The sequence below is a fragment of the Enhydra lutris genome, unplaced genomic scaffold (genome assembly GCF_002288905.1).
Source record: "Enhydra lutris kenyoni isolate GAN:26980312 unplaced genomic scaffold, ASM228890v2 scaffoldscaffold25, whole genome shotgun sequence".
In the NCBI taxonomy this organism is placed as follows: Eukaryota; Metazoa; Chordata; class Mammalia; order Carnivora; family Mustelidae; genus Enhydra; species Enhydra lutris.
The window spans coordinates 5807885-5820512 of NW_019154109.1; the positions used below are offsets into that span (position 1 = coordinate 5807885).

Sequence of the window (12628 nt, forward strand, 5' to 3'; positions counted from 1 at the left end):
GGAAGATAGGCTGTCTGGCCCTTCACAGAAAAAGTTTGCAAACTTGGCAGTATTGACATTTGGGGCCAGATAATTCTTTGTCATTGCCCCTGGTGGAGACTTTATAACTAATGTTATACTTGATAATGTCAGTGGTTTGTGCTTTTGAGAATCTCAGGAAGATGAAGTGGTTTTTTGTCCCTGTTGAGGACTGCTGGTCTAGAGGATTCAGGAAATGCTTCGTTTAGTTGAGGGAACTCCTCCCTCCTTTTTAAATAATTATTCTGCGTAGGGGAGATGTAGCTTTGATAGCTTGCTTAAACTTTCACTCTGATCTCAGTGTTGAGTTAGGAGTATGTCAAATGAGCCCTTGAATACAGTTGTCCCTAAACTGTGAATCAGATCATACCCTGATATGTGACACATGCCGTATCTGGAAGTCTTTCTGATCTGTAGGTAGCTTAGCAAATTGAGCAGTACTTAGTCTCCCTCATTTAGCTTTAACCCACTTATGCCAGATTGGGAATTTGTCCCTGCATTTGTCTGTTGTGTGTTCTTTTTTGTCTCTTTCTTTACCGCTGTTGACCTTTGCCAGCCGGCTGGGCCTGAGCCTCGAGTGAGGCAGTATTTAGAGCTCCCGTGGGTAGATGCGACAACCAGGATAGCCCAAGGGCAGACGAAATAACATCCGGAATAAGAACGCGGCATCTCTCTTGCTCTGTCTTTCACACACACAGTTCCTCCCCCGCCCCTCTGTATGAAATGAGAAGTAGTATTGATTGGTTTGGTACCGTGTATAAAATATGCATCTAATGGAATGGTATTTTGGGCACTATTAGCAGCATTCGCTGTGCCGAGCCCCAAGATTTTGCCTTCCTCGCCTTTTCTCCTCCCCTTCCTTCTCCTCCTCCTCCTTAGTAGCAGGTTCTTAGCAAATTGCAAGCTTTGCCTCTGGCTTGCTGGATAGCAGTGGAAGCTCAAGCCTTTCCTAGTTTCCAAGGGAGACCGGGTGCTGAGACTGCAGTCTTGCCCAGCAGCCGCTTACCTTTCCTGCTATTCATCTCCACACATCTTGTGACCTTCATTCTGCTATGCAGGCCTGCACGAGGAGGTAACAGTCCGTTTTCTTGACGCTCTCTTTGTAAAGGGGGCAGAGGGAGAGAACGGTGGTACGGGGTAAGGCATACGGGGTTAGCAGAGAATAAATGCTGCCATTAGGTAAAAAGTGTCTCTGAGGTGTGCTGTATCTTGAGCTTGTTCCTGTTCGCTGTGTCTATAAATATCTTACAGACAGGAGCCCCACCACTACATTATAGGACTTAAAAGCACCCCATGTAAAAACGCAAAATTAACGTCATAATGCCTCTGAGAGGCACAGAAAAAAAATGGGAACTTTAATCTTTGGAAATAAAATAAAATCAATTGGTTTTAAACTCAGCTGTCTGACAAACTGCATTCTGTTAGGCTGATGTTGTATGAGCTGAATCTGGTTTTCAGGTTTAAGGAGAGAGCTTCATGATAATGTGTCTTAATTGGATTTTCAGGACTTCTGGAGCTGTGCTTTCCAGGATGGTAGCCAGTGGCCATGAGCGGTTGTGTAGCTTTAAGTTAACTAAAAATTAAATAAGATTAAAAGTTCATTTCCTCTGTCATACTAGCACGTTTTAGGTGTTTAGTAGTCACACATGACCAGCAACTGCCGTTTTGGACCATGCAGGGATACGACTTTTCCATTATCATACAAAGTTCCGTTGGACTCTACTAAAGCAAGTGACCTATAGAATATAGGAAATCTAGTATTTGAGCAGAAGCAATGAATAGGCATTTTAGTGAGAGACTTAGAGATGGTTTGTCCAGAATCAGCGTAAATACGGACTCACTAGGGCTTCAAGTTACATGGGACCTTAAAACTATAGACTTACCCTTCATTTTGTAAGTGGAGAAACTAAGGTACCAAGAAATGAAACGATTCTCTTGAGGTCAAGCATGTAGTTAATGGCAGAACTGAAACTGGAACCCGGGTACGTGTTCTTTCTGCCATACCACAGCGTTAGCATCCCAGAGCCCATTAGAAATAGCGAGGAAACTTGAACTCAAGCCTACCTGCCAGAGCCTTGGCGACTGTAGCTTCAACTGCATTCTCTGTCACTTGTTCATGACAGCTTTATCGTGTGTTGGTGGCAGGCTCTGAAAATGGAAAAATCATTCTTTCCCAAGATAGAGTGTTGATTATGGCATTCTTCTGGGAAACATCAGGGGAAGATAGGGGAAAGTCTAATGCAAGACATCTTTATACACTAATTCCTGATATTGCTAAATTTGGAAGAAGTGGTGTCCTGCCCCATAAATCCAATAATTAGGGTACCCTTCACGGTGCTGGGTGGAAGAAACAGTTTTCAGTTCGCTGGTGTAATCTAAAAAAAGCTGTACTTGAAGCAGGAGACCACAGTTATAGTCCCTTTAGGCTTGTGACTGAACAACACTGTGAGCTTAGGCAAGTATGTTAATGTTGCCTTAGGCTTTTATCGACGCATCTCTAAAACAGGAATTTGTCATCTTAGCTGTAGTCTTGGAACTAGATGACTTCTCGGAGTCATAAAGTCTTTATCCACGGGTTTATGAATCTGTTAATCCTCTTAAGTTGTCCCCCTCCCCTATAGCTATCTATAGGTGCTTCCAGATTGATATGGAAGCGGTTCTCTATGGCCTTTCTGGAATACCTTGTCTCTATATCCTTATAACATAGGATATAGTCCAAGGAATGGCAAGCTGTCTCATAGGACCACTAGATATTCTATAATTAACGACTGCGGCCTCATGAGTGCCATGAAAGACACATATGGAACATGGTCCTTCCCGGTTTGAAGCTAACCATGTAAGTACCCTCTCTCTTCAGTACAGATTTTGGATACAGGACTCGTTAACGGTATTTCAAAAACCAATTTCCTATTGGTAGATTCCAGACAAAAATTTTATTCTAGGGAAAACAGCTTTGTTCTTACCTTGGAGATCATGGAAATTTATCTCTCTTTCAGTCTTCTACTTACAGTAGTTTTATTTTACTCAGAGAGCCCTTTGATCCTTCCTAGGGCATATTTTCAAGGGAATCAACACCTTTTCCAAATGAATTATCCATTTCTGGTAAAAATAATTAAGGGGAACACTTAGATTAGATGGGTTGCCTATTACTGTACACACAGCCTTTCTTTTCCAATTGCCACTGCTGAGCTTTTACTGCGGCGATGAGAATAATGTTGTAGGCGGTGTGGTGTGCCCTGGTGGCAGCAGCAGCGACACTGTGCTGAGTACTGGCTGCGTGCCAGCTCGTGTTCTAGGCGCTTTATATGTTTTCTTATTTAATCTTCACAAGAACCCTATCTATACCTGCTAATATCTACCACAGCTGTTAATATCTTCATCGTATAAGAAACTTGGGTTTGAGCGTACTTAAATACTTTATCCAAGGTCACTACCTAGCAAGGAAGTTGAGGAGTCAGGGTTCAAACCCAGGTGATTTGATTCCCACTCCCGGGTATTTTATTACTACACTGTCCTTGTCAGAAGATATGTTAGGTCTTCTGTTATTATTTATTGTTACTTTCTTCAGGCTCACTGGTGATTTGCTAGGCATTCTGCACAGCTTCTTAAGCTAATATCAGCCCATCTGTGGTATATAAAGGGGCACTATGAATTTAGATGCAGAGAGCAAATAACTTTGGTGATGTCATGCTGATTACCTGTAATTATGTGAATTCCACTGATTATGTAACCTCAAAGTCCTAGCAAATACAAAGAAAAAAATGCTTCCTGCCCTCCAGGAAAGGTAGTAGTAGATAAATAGGGTAATCAAGGGACTTTGGCATTGGAATTCCTTTCTGTGCTGCTGAACTGGGGTTTTAGCCTAGTTTTATCTGGATGTCACAAATATGTAGAGCCATGGCTTCTGTTACACTTTCTATTGTACTCTTTTGTGAACATAGACCCATCTTCTTTTCCTAGCAATAAGGACTTGTGTAGCACTCAGATTTCATGGATGGCTCAAATGCTTCTCAGAAAGAGCAAGGTGTGTTGAGGATGGGTTTGGTACAGGAGTCACCAGATTTTTTCTGTAAAGGACCAGATAGTGAATCCTTTAGACTTTGCAGGCGATTTTGTCTCCATTGCAAATATTAAACTCTGTTGCTGTAGTTACATAAAACTTTATTTTACTTACAAAAATATGGCAGGCCAGATTTGGCTCAGGACCAGAGTTTGTTTACTACCTGGTCTAGATTTTAGAAAGTGTAAGGACCTGGGCTCTACTTAAAACTTAGTACGTCCCCAAGGCAACTGTAAGTTAGGTGTGTCACTTTTGTGAACCTTGGGATCCAATCTAGGTAAAGGAAAATGAATGGAAATGTTACTTCCTTCCTCAAAATATTTACAAATTCAAGTATTGGAGTTTTCCGGGTTTTTTAATTTTTCTTTTACAATTTAAATCCTAAACCTCTCATATATTGACACAGGTAACAAAATAGTATACATGATATTTACTAAAAAAATACGCTACGTACATACATACATACGTACATAGATAATAATCTAGACATAGATGTGGTAGAATGAAAACGGATTATTTTCATGTGGTGGAATTTAAGTTTATTTTTGTTTTTCCATTTTTGTCTTCTAATTTTTCTGTGAAAAACATGTATGACTTCAAATATTTAAGACTTCTTACCTACCAGGCCTGTTTTTACCATGTCTCTCATTCAATAAAACTCTAGAGTATGCAATGGGAGAAGCCAGTTTGAAGTTCTTTTCTTTCACTGTGGCTCCCATCTAGTATGCAAAGAAAGGTTAACAGTCAAGAATTAAGTATAAGAGTGATGCTCTCTATATTTTGCAGGTAGAAATGACATGTGTCTAGGCCGGTTGGTAACCCAGACAGAATTTCATGGGGAGTTAGTCCTCAGTGGTCCAGAGCTTTCCATGTTTGGAGACTTAATTTTTTTTCAGTTCACCAAGAAGAGAGGAACATATTAAGGAAGGACTCAAACCTACCAAACTTACAGTGGATTAATACATGTATCAGAATTCCAAATCTGCTAATTCATATCAAGGGAAAAAGTAAGACTGTTAAAATATGCTTGGGGGCACCTGGATGGCTCAGTCGGTTAAGCATCTGCCTTCAGCTCAGGTCATAATCCCATGGTCCTGGGTTTGAGCCCCACATCAGTTTCCCCACTGAGCAGGGAGTCTGCTTCTACCTCTCCCTCTGTGTCTCCCCCTGCTTGTACACACTCTCTCTCTCTCTGTCAAATGAATAAATGAAATCTTTTTAAAAATATATATAGCTTGGTTGGGAACCTCTGCTTCAGGCTATGGCATATCTTGTATTAGACAAACTCTCCAACTGAGAATAACTAGGAAAACTGGACAAATATTAAAAAGTACCTTTGAAGATATTGGAGAGTTATTAAGGAAGTGAAGTCAAGATCCTAGAGAGAAAGAAATCATAAAGAGGTGAACCCAACAATTGGCTGTGCTTTTCCCTTCGAGGCATTTGCTGATTGATAGAGCTGTAGCTACAAAGCTAAGAAACTGGGCAGGATTTTCAGTAATTGAAGTCTCATGGAGCCGAAGGAACAAAAACTGGGGTTCAGATAGTGGGGCCCCATATATTCACCTGAGACCACTGAAGAACTACTTTCTAAAGTGAGGACTTATCAGAAATAGACCAGCCCTTGCAAACACTGAAGTCTACCTTCTAATCAGCTCAATCTCAAGGTAGATGAATGTCATTTGCCTTGGCGCTGTAGTTCTCAGAGTATGGTCTCCAGATGAGAAGCATCACGGAGACCTGATTAGAAATACAAATTCTTAGACCCTACTCCAGACCCGATGAATCAGGACATCTAGGGGGTGGGGCCTAACAATTTGTATTTCACAAGCCCCCTAAGAAACGCTGATGCAGATGGAAGTTTGAGAATCACTTCCTTAACCTAACTGCCAGAGGAAAAGAATATTCTCTCATTAAAAATGTTTGGCAGTTGACGCTTGCTGAATGCTCAGCCTCTGAGCAGTGATGGGTTCAGTGTTAAATGTGATAAATACTGTATTTTGTATTTTTTTAATTGGAGCTATAATGTGGAAATGGTCCAAATAAGACAGCTTCCTCTATGCAGTGTGCTTTTTTTTTTAAACAAGTAACAACTCCATTTAAGAAACAGTCACTACTTTGAAGTCATATCAGTGAGAAAGATGTGTGTGCACTTACAGTTTTCCTAATAAAGACATGTATTCAGTGTAAAACAAAATGTGGATTTTTTTTCAGAGATTAGCAGACAAGCCAAGAAATAAGACTGATTTACCAAAAGACTAAGAAAACAAAACAACATGAAACAATACGAATAGAGCAGATATTAATGTTATCAAACATGGACTTCAAATTAGTTATGGTTAATATGTTCAAGAAAATAGAAGGTGGAGAATTTCAACAGAGAACTGCAGTCTATTTTAAAAAGAATCAAATAGAAATTCTAGAACCGAAACTTTAAATAACTGTAATTAGAAACTCAACTGGTGAGTTTATAGTAGACCAGCTGAAGAGAGGATTAGTGAAGTAATTAGATGGACGGTAACAAATATCTGGCGCAAGGTGTCCAGCTGGCTCTGTTGGGAGAGCGCGCGACTCTGGATCTCGGGGTTGTGAGTGCAAGCCCCATAGTGAGTGTAGAGATGACTTAAATAAATAAAACTTAAAACAGAAAGAGAAAGAAAATAACTCAGAATGAAACTCAGACAGAGACTAGGAAGGGAAATATAGAAAAAGCATAATAAATAAATAGAATATGGCAAATAAGGTCTAACATAAGTAGAATTGGAATGCAGAGGAAAGAAAAAGAGGAATTAGCTGCTTTTTTCCTGGGACACCGTTTTTTACTTGAAAGAATGACTAGGCAAACTGTGGTCCTTTAGACTTAAGTATCTGGCAGACGTTTTCTTGAAAATGAATACAGTGAGCTTGTCACAAAGTTAGTTGTTGCCAATTACAAAATAAATTTCAAGGAGAGATTAGAATTTTGGAAAACTTGTATCTGCCATTATGAGTGGTATTATTGACTGCTTCCCAATATTTGAAGACTGCCCCAAGATCAAAGGTGATATTAAAGAATGATTTTTTATGTTTTATTTTTCTGTTTTTTTAAATTGAGATATAGTTGACATATTGTATTAGTTTAGGTGTGCAACTTAGTGATTTAGTAAATATATTACAAAATGATTACTACAGTGAGTTTAGTTAACATCCATCATCACACATAATTATAATTTTTTCCCTCTTAAGAACTTTTAAAATTACTCTTTTAACAACTTTCGACTTTATAATACAGCATTGTTATTTATAGTACTGTACATCATATACCCAGGGCTTACTAATCTTATAAATGAAATTTCATACCTTTTGAGCACCTTGACCTACTTTGCCCAGCCACAGATCAGTTCTCCGTTTCTATGAGTTCGTGTTTTTTTAAGATTTCACATATAAGTGAGATTAGATTTTTTTTCCCCTCTTATTTTGTATGAGTTCTTTATCTGTTTTGGATATTAACCTTACCAGATATATGATTTGCCAATGTTTTCTTCCATCTGTAGATTGCCTTTTCTTGTTGATGGTTTGCTTTGCTATGCAGAAGCTTTTTAGTTTGATACAGTCCCACTTAATTTATTTTTGCTCTTGTTGCCTTTGCTTTTGGTGTCAAATCCAAAAAAATCATTATCGGGGCCATGTCAAGGAGCTTACCCCTATGTTACAGAATGTGATTTATAAAATTATTACTTTATAATGCAATGTGTCAACATTTGGAAGATCTGCACCAGTGTTTTCCAAATGACCGATGTGCAATGACCCAAATTCGTGCAGGGGTAAGAAGGTCCATTCAAAATGCAAGACCAATAGATTTCAATATAACAATATGAACAGTCTATTAACACGGTTTCAGATTCCACTTGCTACTAACCATTTTTTTCTTTATTTTTTCTGCTACTAACCTTTGAGAAACTGCCATTTGTGTTTTAGTATATAGTTTTAAAGAAGAATATCCATAATTATCTAAAAAGGCTATTACAATAATACTGGCTTTACCAACTACAAACCTGTGAAAGACTGTATATTCTTTATATATTTTAATTGAAACACCATTATATAACATATTGAATAAAGTGTGAATGAAAATCTGGTTATCTTCTACTAAGCCAGTGTTAAAGAAAATGATAAAAATGTAATACAACACCCTTACTAAAATCTTTTGTTTTAGATAATAGTTATTTTTCATAAAAGCTAAGTTATTGATGTACCTTTCTGTAATAGGGCTATTATTTTTAAATGCATTAGTGCATATTTTTCAAATTGATCAGTTTTAATTTCTGCTAGGGTAAATATGAATAGATACACATAAACAAAAGCCCTTTGAGGGGAGGTCTTCAGTAATTTTTAAAAATGTAAAAGGGTGGCACCTAGTGGCTTAGTCAGTTAAGCATCTTCCTTCAGCTCAGGTCATGATCCCAGGGTCCTGGAATCAAGCCCCACATCTGGCTCCATGCTCAGTGCAGAGTCTGCTTCTCCCTCATCCTCTGTCCTTCCCTCTTGCACACTCTCTGAAATAAATAAATAAAATCTTTAAAAAAATGTAGGAGCCCCCTGGGTGGCTCAGTTGGTTAAGCATCTGCCTTCAACTTAGGTAATGATCTCAGGGTCCTGGGATCGAGCCCCACATCTGGCTCTCTGCTGAATGGGAAGCCTATTTCTCACTCTCCCTGACACTCTCCCCTGTTTGTGCTCTCTCTGTCAAATAAGTAAAATCTTAAAAAAATATATAGATATAGATATATAGATACAGATATAATGTAGAAGGACCCTGAGACCAAAAAATTAAAGTATCATTGCTACAGATACTAAAATGACAGTTAAAATATACAAGAGTAAAATAAATAAATAAAATATACAAGAATATTATGAATAATTTTGTGCCACTAAATATAAGAATATTAAGTTCTTTGAAAAATAAATATTACCAAAACAGAAAATCTGACTAGGCCTAAGTCAATTAAAGAAATTGAACCCCTTATTTAAAACCCTCCCATAAAGAACACTTTAAATCCAGATGGCTTCATTGGTGCACTTTACTAATTGTTTAAGAAAGAAACAACCTTAATCTTATACAAATTCTTACAGAAAATAGACAAGGAGAAAACACTTCCCAACTTGTATGATCTTATTTCTAGAGCTGACCAGGTTATTATAAGAAGGGAAAATTAGGGACGCCTGGGTGGCTCAGTTGGTTAGACGACTGCCTTCGGCTCAGGTCATGATCCCGGAGTCCCAGGATCGAGTCCTGCATCGGGCTCCCAGCTCCATGGGGAGTCTGCTTCTCCCTCTGACCTTCTCGCTCATGCTCTCACTCACTGTCTCTCTCTCAAATAAATAAATAAAATCTTGAAAAAAAAAAAAAAGGGAAAATTACAGGCCAATTTCTCTAATAAACGTGGATGGAGAAATCCTAAACTAAACAATACTGAATCTATATAAAAGTAAGTAGATGTAGGGGTCTCTGGTTAGCTCAGTCAGTAGAGTATGCAACTCTTGATCTCAGGGTTGTGAGTTCAAACCCCATGTTGTGTATAGAGCTTACTTAAAAAAATAATAAAATAATATTTCTTTTAAAAAAATGATACATCATGGCCAAGTTGAGCTTATCCTAAGAATCCAATGTTATTTTATCATTCAAAAATTATTCAGTGCAATTCACCATATTAACAGAAAAAAGAAGGGAAATGATAATAATCTCAATATATGGGGAAGAAAACCATGTGATTAGTTCAACACACACCAATGATTAAAAAACAGAACCAATAACAACAAAACCCTCTTAGCCTACTTCCTACTGGAATAGAAAGGAGTTGATTGAACTTGAGAAGCAGTGTCTACAGAAGTCTTGCAGTAGACATCAGAGTGATAAAATGCTGAATGCTTTGTCTCTGAAGGCAAGAACAAAGCATGGAAACTTGCTATCATCACTCCTTTTCAACATATCCTGGAGGCTCTAGCCAGAGCATTAAAGCAAGAAAAGAAAGAAATAAAAATTGTAAGGATGTGGAAAGAAGAAATTAAATTCTCATTTTATAGATGACATGATTCTGCTTGAACAGTAATACATTTACAAGTAATGTCTTGTTTTCACTGATAGCATTTCTATCATTTTGATTCTGCCTAAGTTCATTCTAAGAGTGTAGAAATCACCACAGTATGTGGAAGTACCTTGTCATTCCCCATTCCCCAAGTACATGCAACAAAGGTCTCTTACTTCTGCTATGACTTTTTTTTCTCTGCAGATCATATCTGACTCCTGTACGGGATGAGGAAGCAGAGTCCTTAAGAAAAGCACGCTCCAGACAAGCTCGGCAGACTCGAAGGTCTACCCAAGTGAGTGTGGCCTTCTTTTTTATGTCATTTTGTCTATCTTCCTTTCTGTTGGTGGAACGATTAAAAAATCGTAAAACGAGTTCCTTACTCCAGCCACTGTTGTAAAAGTTTTCACCTGTGTTAAATCTTACACTACGTAGTATCAGATGTATTTATAGCTCCATCTGCCCACTCTCACTTTTATTTCTCTAGGCTCAGAGCAGGTTTATCTCCTTTCCTTCACAAGACTAATCATTCCATTTGTATTTAAGAGGCCACATCTGAAGAATCCCTAAAGGAGAAGGGTTTGGCAGTTCCTCAAAACGTTATCTGTACAGTTATCATATGACCCAGCAATTCTACTGTTAGGTATATAGTCAAGAGAAATGAAAACATATGTCCACACAGAAACTTGTACATAGTGGTGCCTGGGTGGCACAGTCAGTTGGGCAGCTGCCTTCAGCTCGGGTCATGATCCCAGGGTTCTGGGATCAAGCCCCGTATCAGGCTCCTTGCTCAGTGGGGAGCCTGCTTCTCCCCTGCCTGCCATTCCCCCCTGCTTGTGCTTGCTCTCTGTCTCGCTTGCTTACTTGCTTGCTCTGTCAAATAAATAAATAAATAAATAAAAGAAACTTGTACACAGGTGTTTATATAACAGCATTATTCACAATAGCCCACATCCCAAATTCAGTGTCATCTCTGAACTCTGACCAGAGTTTACTTGCTGTGTAGACCAACTCAGCTGTAGAGTTGAGTCCTGGGCCCCCAGCAGCAGCAAGGGTTAGCATTGTGTGGCTGGGTGTGCCTCAGCTATCCTCAGCAGGTATAGGAGTGGTAGGCATAGGTTGAGCCATCAAGCAAACCAAATAAATTGAGCAGTTAGCATAACTGGGGAAAAAAGAAAACAAATTTCCATCAACAAAGGAATGGATAAACAAAATATTATAGATCTGTACAATAGAATATTATTTGGCAATGAAATGATACATGCTAATGCTACAATGTGCAGGTACCTTGAGAAAACATTATGTTAAGTGAAAGAAACAAGACATGATTCCACTGATATGAAAAGATCCAGAATAGGCAAAGCCAGAGAAATAGAAAAAATTAGTGGAGCACCTGGGTGGCTCAGTCACTTAAGCGTTCAACTCTTGGTTTCGGCTCAGGTCATGATCTCAGGGTCATGCATCAGGCTCCGAGTTGCCCATGGAGCCTGCTTAAGATTCTCTTCCTCTCCCTCTGATCCTCCCCCAGCCTCACTCTCACTCGCTGTCTCTCCTAAAAAAAAAAAAGAAAGAAAGAAAGAAAGAAAGAAAAGAAAAGAAAATAGGTTAGTGGTTGCCAGGGTGGGAGAGAGGAAGAAACGGGGAGTGACTATTGATGGTTAGGAGTTTCTTTTTGGGGTGATGAAATGTTCTGAAATGAGACGGTGATGATGGTTGCGGAACTCTGAACATGCTAAAACCACTGAATTGTATACAGGCATCCCTCATTTTATTATGCTTTGCAGATACTGCTTTTTGTTTGTTTTTTTAACTAATCAGAAGTTCAGAGTTCAGTGGCGGAAGTCACTGCGGATGTGGTGGAAGTAGCAAGGGAACTAGATTTAGCAGCGGAGCCTAAACATGGGACTGGATGGCTGAAATCTCATGATGAAACATGAACAGGTGGGAAGTCTCTTCTTACAGATGAGCCAAAAATGTTGTTTTCTTGAGAGGGGATGTACTCCCAGTGAAGACTATTGAGATGACAACAAAGGATTTAGAATATGATCTCAACTTAGCTGATGAAACAGTGGCAGGGTTGGAGGGATTGACTCCGATTTTGAAAGCAGCTCTGCTGTGGGTAAATGCTGCCAAATAGCATCCGCTGCTACAGAGAAGTTGCTCGTGGACACAGGAGTCAAGCAGCACGGTACACTCCTGCACTGTTGTCGTATTGTGTGGAATTGCCACAGCTGCTCTGATCAGTCAGCAGCCATTAGCGTAAAGGCAAGAGCCTCCACAAGCAAAAATACTATGACTTGCTGAAAGCTCAGACAATGGTTAGCATTTTTTTTTAGCAATAAAGTATTTTTTAATTCAGGTATGTACATTGTTTTTTGGACATAATATTATTGCATACTTAATAGACCACAGTATGGTATGAGCATAACTTTTATAAGTACTGGGAAACCAAAAAATTTATTTGACTCACTGTATTGTGATACTC

The 12628-nt window shown here is 38.9% G+C and overlaps 1 protein-coding gene across 5 annotated transcripts in view; it reads left to right on the top strand.

The window, feature by feature from the left end:
• Positions 1-12628, top strand: part of LOC111151011 (protein phosphatase 1 regulatory subunit 12B) — a 215369-nt gene that overhangs the window by 112202 nt on the left and 90539 nt on the right. For all 5 annotated transcript variants that reach the window (XM_022508707.1, XM_022508709.1, XM_022508710.1 and 2 more), the window contains one exon: positions 10348-10438. In XM_022508707.1, coding sequence (XP_022364415.1) covers positions 10348-10438 — 91 coding nt within the window. The remainder of the gene's footprint in view (positions 1-10347; positions 10439-12628) is intronic.